General features: G+C 36.9%; 1 protein-coding gene across 4 annotated transcripts; it reads left to right on the top strand.

The window, feature by feature from the left end:
- Window positions 1-71: 71 nt before the first annotated feature.
- Window positions 72-8,608, top strand: LOC311084203 (uncharacterized protein). Of its 4 annotated transcripts, none has more exons than XM_084116114.1 (10): window positions 72-1,352; window positions 2,125-2,223; window positions 3,597-3,718; window positions 3,875-3,990; window positions 6,073-6,384; window positions 6,614-6,922; window positions 7,114-7,428; window positions 7,695-7,982; window positions 8,072-8,215; window positions 8,311-8,608. In XM_084116114.1, exons 4-9 carry the CDS (start codon window positions 3,903-3,905, stop codon window positions 8,188-8,190), a joined length of 1,431 nt encoding a protein of 476 aa, XP_083972240.1. In that variant the 5' UTR covers window positions 72-1,352; window positions 2,125-2,223; window positions 3,597-3,718; window positions 3,875-3,902; the 3' UTR covers window positions 8,191-8,215; window positions 8,311-8,608. The 4 variants fall into 4 exon arrangements, with proteins under 4 accessions (XP_083972240.1, XP_083972242.1, XP_083972239.1 ...); XM_084116116.1 differs by having other exon boundaries at window positions 72-2,223; window positions 6,073-6,169; window positions 6,260-6,384; XM_084116113.1 differs by having other exon boundaries at window positions 72-2,223; window positions 3,878-3,990.
- Window positions 8,609-11,521: the final 2,913 nt, after the last annotated feature.

Genomic DNA, 11,521 nt, shown 5'->3' with positions numbered 1-11,521 from the left:
AGAGATGTTGGTTCACTAAAATGTTGACTAAAGTGTATTTTTTCCCAGCCTTGTTACAGTTATATAGCCATCATAGTATACAGCTAAACTCTGAGGATCGTATAAGCTCATCTTGAATTTCAGGAAACATTGATCCAGGCCTCTACACTTCTTAGTATCTTCAGAAGAGAAGACCAGGATAAACTCACATGTGTGTCACCTAGAGTTTCAAAAGAGTTATTTTGCTCAGATTTGCCAAAAAACATCAAATTTTCCAAAGACCAAATGCAAATTTCTCTTAATGATCAATTACAGGTTACTGAGTTTGCTCATTAACAGTCACTGATGAATTTTGTTGCAACAATGCAGGCAAACTTTATAAAAGTTATTCACTGGTTTCGGGGTCAAAATGGATGCTGCAACGGTTTTCTTCTATGTTTTCACTGTACAGAAATGTGGTTAGATCTGTTGGGTGGATAAACAGCTTCTGCTGAATGTTTGTGGAGCGTTTTACGATAACTCCTGCACGTACACTTTAAGAGTGCACGCTTTCACTGCGTGATGTACCATATTTTAATTCAGTGTGAATTCCCCCAAAAATCAAGATATGAGGATAAAATCTGGAAGACCTTTCATATCTTTTTTATACTTGTGTCATATGACAGAGTTAAGCAATATCACACGAGCAAGAGTGCTTTTTTCCAGAACATCAGCACGATTGCAAATGTGATACTGGTTTTTGCAACAGTTCAACAAACAAGAAGTTAACACTGAGTTACATTTTGGACATAATATTGTGTTTCTGCTCTTTTTCACAACAAATATAATTTCAACAACACAGTCAAATGTCTGACGCATGGTCAAGGACCCCCTGGCGTCAAGTTTCAACGAAAGAGGTGTACCCTTGACGTCGTTTTTCGACGCGGGGGTCCGTCAGATAGACATTCATGTAAACAAAGTGTACCATTTGCGTTGTTTTTCGACGCGGGGGTCCGATAGAAATTCCAACCTCACGGCAGTTCGTGATATGGTCACGTAATTTAATTTATTGATTTTTTTTATAATTTATTTCGTTATTTTCGTGATGTCAGCACGTTTTTAAAACTAAAGTATTTCAATGGGAAGCTTTCGTGATCACAGCACGATTCGTTGTCGGGCTGCAGCAGAGAAGCTGTTTAATCAACATTCACTTATCATGGTTTATATATTTCTTTTAATGTTATTATTTAGGTCTTATTGCCAGGGAAGCTGGATTGCTTTGCTGTTTATTGATATGCTTACAATTATATTTTATCAGTAGGAAATCGCGCTGAAAAAGTCTCATTCCGAACACATCGCGATATTTGGCATCAGTTCACGTGTGCCAGATGTTGGTAAGTAACGTTAGTAAATACGGTAGTAAATCGTTGGTAAATACGCTGTTCTAATGATGTTTGATATAATGTATTTTTCTGTTTGTCGATAGTCACTGCATTATATATGTCATCTCCACGGAGGCTTTACGTTTTCTAATTCAAAACAGGGTGATACTGTCTGTCACGTGACGTGCTATAGGCCTAAGACCCGGCCTTCAATCAGTTCATCATATTCATATCAGGTTTAAAGTAGTACTATTAGTTCCAAAGTTGTATTTGTAGTAGAAGCACAGTAAAAACAACACTTACCATGCTTTTACCACAGTAACATTAGTTTTACTGTGATAAGTGTAGTACAAACACAGTAATCACAAAACTTACCATGCTTTTACCAGACTATTGGTAGTTTTAATGTAAAACTTATTGTAAATGCACAGTAACCACAACACGTACCATGCTTTTACCAAAGTAACCCTAGTTTTACTGTGATAGGTGTGGTAAAAGGACAGTAACCACCACAAAACTTACCATGCTGTAAACCTCAGTAACATTAGTTTTACTGTGATGGGTGTAGTAAAGGACAGTAATAACAAAACTTACCATGCTTTTACCTCAGTATTGGTAGTTTTAAAGTGATATTTGTTGTAAATGCATATTAACCACAACACTTACCATGATTTTAATGCTTAATAATGTAACATCCAATATTTGTAAGGTGAATCAGTCATTTTTCTTTTACTATTATTAAAAATATTATACATAATGATATTTTCTATTCTCTTTTTTTCAGCTGAAAAGACTAAAAGGGCCTTTCGGACTCAGTCAGCCCATTGTTTGAGGACAAGTAACCAGAAGAGACGGTCAGCTGCAAAGGCAAATATTCGCAATGGTATGTATGTGTTAGTTTTAACCCTAAATCAAACATTTTATCAAGCATTTGTTGTTTCTTAAAGGACAATTCCAGTGAAAAATGAACCTAGGGGTAATTAACACATGGTTACCGAGTCGATCGTTCCCTGAGATGCGTTTTCATGATAATCGAATATAAAGTGTTTTATCTCTAAAAACAGATTAGCTCATAACACTAGTATATGGGGCACAGAGTAAGTAAAAGTAAATCGCTAGTTAATACCACTAACAAGGCTCAAAATAGCCTCAAAATAGCCTCAAGATAGCCTCAAGAACAAAATAGCCTCAAGCCTCAAACGAACGCCACGCTACATTAGATTTCACAAACGTAATTCCTATCGACCAGCTCACTTAGCACGGCGTTCGTGGCTCGATTAGTCGAGACTGTTTTCCAAGATGGATCCTGCATGTAAACGCGTAATGTACTGTCTTTATAAAGTATCTTCTTATTAAACTGTCTGTACACTTACAAAGTTCTCAATGCTTCGGTTTGCATGTAGGGACCCTCATTATGCTACCGTGTTAGTGTGAGGCTATTTTGAGCCTTGTTAGTGGTATTAACTAGCGATTTACTTTTACTTACTCTGTGCCCCATATACTAGTGTTATGAGCTAATCTGTTTTTAGAGATAAAACACTTTATATTCGATTTTCATGAAAACGCATTCCAGGGAACGATCGACTCGGTAACCATGTGTTAATTACCCCTAGGTTCATTTTTCACTGGAATTGTCCTTCAAACCTTTTCTCACAAAACCCATAGCCCAATCAGTACCAACATAGTACGATACTCGTACATAATCCTGCAGCTTTTACTCCTAGTGCTGTCATTGGCTACTGCCTCAATTCCTGTACATATTTATCGCAATATTTGTAAATCAGTTGCGCCCCTCTTGGAAAGTAGTCGGATGTCCGAAACAGAAAGTTTATATTAATTGCATTGTATTCATTAAAATGATTACAAATTGGTCCCTGTCTGTTCATGTTCCAATGGTACACAATGTCTCTCCACACCTCATATCCTACCTCTGAGTAGAAAAGCTTATCTGACATTATCATGTCACATGACATCAGATACTCGATTATTTTGTCATAATCAGATCAGTTACACTGCTGATAACTGTCCCGTTTGCATGTAAATCGTTTTTTTTTTTAAACAAGTTCATATGATTATTGCTTGCTATTAAAGACATACTTTTATTTATAGAAATGCCCACATATCAGTGAACTTATTACATAAAAATGCTATCAACATGTAATTATGCAACACTCTTTACAAAAATATCCCACAGTTATATATAAACTGACTACTTGCAAGTAATGTATTAAAATTACCCTCCTTTCTGTTTTACAGGATTACTTAGTCTTTTTTTAAAGATCTCTACAATATCAAACTCAACAGCTCTTTTAAGAGCCAACCCTCACACGAGCTACTAGTGAGTCGCAGCGAATCTTGCCGTGATCAGCCCTTTCCAGGTAAAGTTCCTAGAATATTTCAGTCAGAATTTACTCATCAAATGCTCTCTCCTGAATCATATGGTAAATTAACTGAATTATAACCGTCTTAATTTATATGTTTAAAGAACAATAGTAATTGCACATAGAGTAAGTCAAGACTTTCTTGTTTTACAGCAGAGAAGGAAGACCAGTCCTTATATCAATGCAAGCTAATCGAATAAGTCCTTTGTTTCGGGTGAGGAAGGAACATCTGGTGCCCAAAGAAGACAGAAAGGTGCGCGAGTCCATTGGTATGTCTTGTATTGAAACAATGCTGGTATATGTAGTACATAATTTGATGTTGACAATTTTACATTGTACAGGTTATCACTTGGTTTTTGACCAAGTGAAGCTCTTGAAAGAAGTGACAGAAGAGTATGTTGTCTTGAAAGAAATCAAGTATCACTGGCAAAGGCTCAAAAGAGACCATGCCTTTCTAAAAGATCTTTTGAAATAGGTTGCAGTTAATATGGGTAAAACAGTTTTTGTTCAGTACTTAGCTTATTATGTGCTGCAATATTATATATATAATACTTCAATGTGTATATTATGTAATGTGCTGACTGCTGCTTTGTAAATTTACATAAGGAACAGGCAACTCTGGCCCTTTTGCATTCTCCTTTTTGAGGTTGATAGTTTACCTCCAACACTAATTGAGTACATCTGAAAATTTTAACCAAAGTCTTCAGGTTTACTTCTAGACAATAGGCAGGAGACAGTCTGAATCTCTGGGGTCCGAGTGGATTCTTGACTGAGCTCTGTGGATTGAGCCGGTATTTGACGGAGAACAGAGGCTGGAGCGGGCCTTGACAGGAACATGATTTTGGACTGGAAAAGATTCATGGAGTGAAGCAGACTCGTGGACTGGCATAAAACTGAGGGACTCCTTATTTGAAATGGACCGACTTAGATCTTGATCTCCTAGCCCTTCGGATGGACATGATGGGAAAATCCTCCAGTTTAGAAGCAAGCCTAATACTCACTGGAGCCGATCTCTCCAAACTGGGCTTGGCTGACTCGTCCTGACAAGATGGTGGCTTGGCTCTGATGGTTGTTACCGGTTTGGTGCTGGATGACGAGGACTGATGCATAGGAAGGGATTGGCTACCGGAGAATAGCTGCTTAGTGGCATCATTATTCTTTATCTCACTGACTTCTCCAACCGTAACGGGAGAGCCACAAATCCACAACACCCAGTCTAGATATTGCCTCAGGGAGAGGGTCGGATTGCCTGGTGGTATCCGTTGTAAAAGGTGTTGGTCTAATCCAATCCAGAACAAATCCATGAGAGATTGGTCATCCCTGGGTACTAAATGGTGGTACCGGACAAAATCCACCACATACATCTCAATAATGTGGCCATGATTGATGGAGAACAGAATATCTTCCCATGATTCCATCTCAGCCAATCGGTGGTCCATGCTTGAAGCAAAAAAACCCACAGTGTTCATGTTAATCGGTCTGGCTTCCTGTAACAAAAGAGAGACAAGGTAGGTCTGGACACATTTTATTCCACAGAAAGACACTCAGATAAGACACTTCATCATAGTAAACTCAGGAATATTCTCAGATCGCCAAGTCAGGCAAATGTAGTGCTTGCACTGAGAATGAGTGCAGAAACCGGTGCAACCATGACAAGACACAGATATCTAATACAACATTTCACTCTTTTGCTATTAGTTTTCATACAGGGCCAGAATTCATTTGAAAATGTAAGATCAGCAAAAGTTTGTTGATTTTCGTGATGTTAAAGAAGACGGATGTGTGAGCGGAAACTAACTGAGGTTGGGGGAGGATTCACACACAACCAGATAAATATCTCAGTTCAGTCGTGTTTCAGATCATTCTGAGTGTTTCAGACATTTATCGGGGGCTTTTCAGTGAACCAATGAAGAAAATGTTTCTCAAATTAGTTTTGTTCTGCTTGTGTTTGTGGCGTCTGGATGGTGAGTTTTAAATGTGTTTTTATGATTTCAGTTGTTTCCTTTCTGGTACCATGTGATAAATTACTGGTTAAATTTCTGGGATTAACATTCACTGTTATTCCCATATATAAATAATTGAACTGTGAGATAATGTTTGGTCTACAATCAGTTATTAGGGATGGATTTAATCAAATACAATATGAAGCTCAAATACCAAACAGCATTAATTGTAGTTGTAGGAAAAGTATCTGTTGTTTATTTGTCTTTCATTTATCATTCTATGTTGTTGTACTGTTGAAGAATGTTATTCATTTCACATTTTAATGATTACAAGTATTTTAGTTAAGCTTCATCAACCAATATCAAGTGATTTTAAAGCTTTAATCTGTGAAAAACTCTGTTCTTCAGGTGTGTTTGGTGAGTCAGTGTCAGTGATGGAGGGAAATTCAGTCTCTCTAAACTCTGATCTTACTGAAATGAAGGATGATGATGTGATTCAGTGGAGGTTTGGAAATGAAAACACTTTAATAGCTGAAATCAATGTAATGGCCGACAGAATCACTGTATATGATGATGTTCTTGATGGGAGATTCAGAGACAGACTGAAGCTGGACAATCAAACTGGATCTCTGACCATCACAGACACCAGAATGAAACACACTGGACTTTATAAACTACAGATCAACAGTGAGATCAAGATTGTCAGTCTTACTGTCATTGGTAAGTCAAATATTTTGATTGACATGTTTTATATTTTAATCCCCACAAGATTTTATTATTAGTTCAAGCTTCATTTTGATGCTTTTGTGCTTATTGTGTGGTTTAATGATTTTAGTCATTTCAAATTTAAATTTCAAATGTTTACTTTAGTTAACCATCATACCATTGTTTAATAGTCTTAATTAGTGACAAACCCTGTTTCTGTTTGTTCTCTGTGTTGGTGATACAGGACTGAAATTTGTATCAGTGATGGAGGGAGATTCAGTCACTCTAAACTCTGATCTTACTGAAATGAAGGATGATGATGTGATTCAGTGGAGGATAATTGGAGATGAATGGACTTTAATAGCTGAAATCAATAAACAGGCCGACAGAATCACTGTATATGATGATGTTCTTGATGGGAGATTCAGAGACAGACTGAAGCTGGACAATCAAACTGGATCTCTGACCATCACAAACATCAGACGTGAACATAAAGAAGGTTATCAACTACAGATCAACAATTTGAAGACATATTTATTTCTCAATGTCATTGGTAGGTTAAATATCAATTTCACCTGTTTGTTTTTTTAATCACCAGAAAAAAATATTAATCCACACTCAGTTTGGCTTCTGTAGTTTTATGATATAAATTATTTCAAATGTAAAAAAATAAAATAAATTAACCATCATGAAGTTTTTGAAATAATTAATCCATGACAAAACCTGTTTCTGTTTGTTCTCCAGGTGTGTTTTATACGAGGGAAATGTCAGAGATGGAGGGATATTCTATCACTCTAAATCCTGGTCTTGTTAAAATAAGTGATGATGGGATTCAATGGATGTTTGGAACTGAAAACACTTTAATAGCTGAAATCAATAAACAGACCGACAGAATCACTGTATATGATGATGTTCTTGATGGGAGATTCAGAGACAGACTGAACCTGGACAATCAGTTTGGATCTCTGACCATCACAAACACCACAACTGAACATGCTGGAGTTTACAAAGTAAAGATCCTCAGAAATTTAGTCATTCTTTTCCATCTCACGGTCTATGGTGAGTTAAATATCAGTTTCACCTGTTTTATTTATTACAGCTTTGCAGTCGTTTTAAAGTCCTATCATTTAGATGTTGTTTTATTCTTTAAATGACTACTTAGCCCTGTTTTTTTTTTTACATTTATAGCATCCAGGTTTATATTTAACTTTCTTTTTCAAATTGTTTTGAATGCTCTACTTTTGATGGTTGCTCTCGATGTTTCTTCTTTGTCTGCTTAAATATCTTTATTCATACTCATTTATCTTTATTCTCATGTTTTCCAGCTCGTCTGCCTGTTCCTGTCATCAGTAACTCTTCACACTGTTCTTCATCATCATCTTCATGTTCATTGGTGTGTTCATCAGTGGTGAATGTGAGTCATGTGACTCTGTCCTGGTACAAAGGAATCAGTGTATTGTCCAGCATCAGTGCGTCTGATCTCAGCATCAGTCTCTCTCTACCTCTGGAGGTGGAATATCAGGATAAAAACACCTACAGCTGTGTGCTGAACAATCCCATCAGCAACCAGACCACACATCTGGACATCAACACACTCTGTCACACATGTGCAGGTACCACAGCACTGATATTAGTTGATGTCAGCGCTGATATTAGTGTTTATTGACTGATCTGATCTCAGTTTGATGTGTTTATTCCTCAGACTCTCTCCACTGTTGTGGTCCTACTGAAGCTGTGATCCTATTGGTCCTCTCTGCTCTGGTGGGCGTGGCTACTGTCATTATTGTGGTTTATAAGATCAGATCCAGAAGAGCTGAATGAGATCAAGCACATATTCACACATCAGGTACATGATTGATGATGTCATTTCTCACAAACTGATTTTGTATGCATATTTGTTAGAATTATTCATTTATGGCCCTATATGTTTATCTTTTTCAGGAAGTATTGAAGTCTAAAGCAGAACGCTGAACTTTAAAGGTTCTTTAAGTGTGTTTTTGTTCATCTATTGTTATTGTCATGATAAATACTGATGATTATTTGTGCTTGTGCTCTCTTTCAGTGTCAGCTTTTTTTTAAATCCTATTTGAATGGCTTTGTATATTCTTCTCTTAAATACAAAAAAGTGACAAGTGTAAAGTGAACGGAGAAACAGATCTCATTTTACTAGGCTACTACTGTATATTTTCTGTATGTATTTTGCTTGCCTTTATAAATAAAGTTTCTCACTCTGAGGTTCAAGAGTCTCTCCATGTTTTATTACACTTCAATTTGGTTCAGCATTGTTCCACGCATAAACTTATCATTATTAAAAAAATATTTTAAATTAATGTTATAATAATACTATTATCAACACTTTCATTTTCTTTTTCTTTCTACAATAATAAACAAACAGCTTCTCCTTTATCCTGAGAAATTACTGATTTGGGACACTTTATAATATACTTTGAGATCACAGTGAAATACATAAGCACAACATATCGATGCATTTCCTCCAACAGGGAACGATAAAGTCTTTAAATCTCTAGTGTGATTTGTCTCTGTGGTCTCGTCTGAGGAGCAACACCTCCATCTAGTGGCTCACCCTGAACTCACATGTTATCAGGAGTTATTTTCTCAGTTTCTGCTGTCACTGACTCGACTAGTTCTGTCTGATTGGTTTGCTGTTCAGTTTTGCTGCGTTCCAGTCCAAAATTGTCATACCCTTCACTCGCTAACTTCCCTCCGTCTCGTTCACTTGGTTGTACGTCATTGCTCACGTTGCACGAGTGTCCATATTGGCGGAAACTGCAATGGGCTGAACTAGGGGTGGGCGGTACACCGGTGTCATAGTCATCACCGGTGTGACATTGCGCCACGACATGGATTTTCTAATACCGTCAATACCGTAATAAATCAATTATGTTCCTTGAACGGCTGCATTTACATTAGGGCTGTAGTCAACCAAAGAAATGCTTAGTCGACCAAAGTCCTGTCCTGCACAACAATTAGTCGACTAAAAAAATAAATAAAAATAAAAAAAAATAAAAAAAAGACGCGATGTTTTGCATTTTGATTGAACATTTATTAAACAATTGTCAGAGCATTTATAAAACAACAACGAAAAAACGTTTTTGTTTTTGTTTTATTGACACCTGGGATCCCCCGCGAAACGGTTCTCATTCGCGCTTGAATAAGGCCGGCGACACACTGGCTGCTGGCGTGAGAGTCTCAGCTGCGTTGGGTGTCTGTTTTTATTTCGGCTCCCATGTTAAAAGGTTGGAGTTTGCACACTGCCTGCGTGAGACACGCGTCTCAGGCGCGGCTCGAGCCACGCGGAAAACGCGTGCATGCTAGAAATAGAACCGACGCCTGAGTGTTCCTGCAACAAGAGTGTTCTCTGGCTAGAGCGCAGAACAGCGGAGTTTGTATGAACCGAAGTGCATGCCTGAGCTTGTATTGCTGCTGTTGCTTTGACATTGTGGAAAGTAGAATAAACAAAATGTATTAGACTTTTTACCCGTTATTATCAATCTAAATTAATCTCGTTTTTAATTTAGGCAAACTTAATTTCGTTTTTTCTTTATTTAAATTTCGTTTTTCTTTATTTAAATTTTGTTTTTTCTTTATTTAAATTTCGTTTTTCTTTATTTAAATTCCGTTTTTCTTTATTTAAATTTCATTTTTTCTGTATTTAAATTTCGTTTTTTTCTTTATTTAAATTTCGTTTTTCTTTATTTAAATTTCGTTTTTTCTTTATTTAAATTTAGTTTTTCTTTAGGCCTATTTAAATTTCGTTTTTCTTTATTTAAATTTCGTTTTTCTTTATTTAAATTTCATTTTTTCTGTATTTAAATTTCGTTTTTTTCTTTATTTAAATCTACCCTTTACTGTGTCAGTAATTTGTTAGTCAGAAAAATATTAGACTACCTTAAAAGTATTGCTTAATTAACAGACTGTGTGCGTTTTATATCACTAGTGCAGTGTCCGTTCTCGGAGAATATAGCCGCCCTGCTCGCGTGAGTTGCGCCGCTTCCCGCTCGCGCTGTTCTGTAGTTTACTATTAATTCTGAACGTGTCGCGTCTCGCGTGTCTGTCTATATTGCACCAAATGCGACACTGCACTCCCTTGTGAAGTCGATTGGATGAACGGTTCTCGAAATAATCAAAATGCAAACGGACAGACAGACACATAGAGATTACTACCTATATTCCTTACTGAGCACGAAGCAGCAGTGCAGCCAGCCACAGGTGCGGTTCCCGTGTTCTACGTGGTGCGCTAAACTGTGGCGCTGTTACAAAATAGCCTAAATTAAAGCATTTAAAGTTGTGGATAAAACATAGGCTAATTATATTTAGAATACAGTAATATATAACTGCTTATAAAGGAATAAATATCAAGGAGTAAATCAATGAAAATTTCTTTATTGGTGAAAAAAAAAAGTTATACCGTGATATTATACCGTCACCGTTCAAAAGATGAAAAATACCGTGATATTAATTTTAGGTCATATCGCCCACCCCTAGGCTGAACTGGAACGTCCTAAGCCCTTGATCACTTGGAATCAGCTGTGGAGGTGATTTATTATTTACATTTTGTTTCCCTTTAAGAATTAGTTTAATGCAGCATCAAAATGTATATATGTGTGTTTGGGTTGTTTTAAAAATATATATATATAATTCATATATCATAGAGTTGTTTGTTGTTGTGGTGGTGATTAGACGAGATATGTGATGTCACAGTCGTACTGCATTGTGGGAAATATAGGTGCCTTAATTGTGCATATGAAGTAGACTCACTCCCTCGGTCAAAATCGAGGGAACGAGGGTCTGTCCATATAAACTTCCCTCGTTTATTTCACGAAGTGGTACGCACTTCAAAATGGCGGCATTTCCCGAGGAGAAGTGCTTATAGGGATGTTCGCAAGTGTCTGTCTAAAAGTGGACTGGAACGCAGCCTTGGAGTGTCTTTGCTTTCTCACTAAAGAATTCCTTCACAAACCTGGCATTTCTTTTATATTGTGAACACAGCATTTCTCTTATTGCACACAATAGTTTATGGAACTTGGTTGAATTTTCCATAGTTGTTGGTCTTTTCTCTTAGATTACACCTGACAGACCATGAAACACTCGAAGAAACAAACAAAATCCCTGAACTGTCTCAGCTACAATT

Source organism: Abramis brama (assembly GCF_963993115.1).
Source record: "Abramis brama genome assembly, chromosome: 6".
NCBI lineage: Eukaryota > Metazoa > Chordata > Actinopteri > Cypriniformes > Leuciscidae > Abramis > Abramis brama.
The sequence above is the reverse complement of the archived record's forward strand: the minus strand, read 5'-3'. Positions and strand labels throughout refer to the sequence as shown.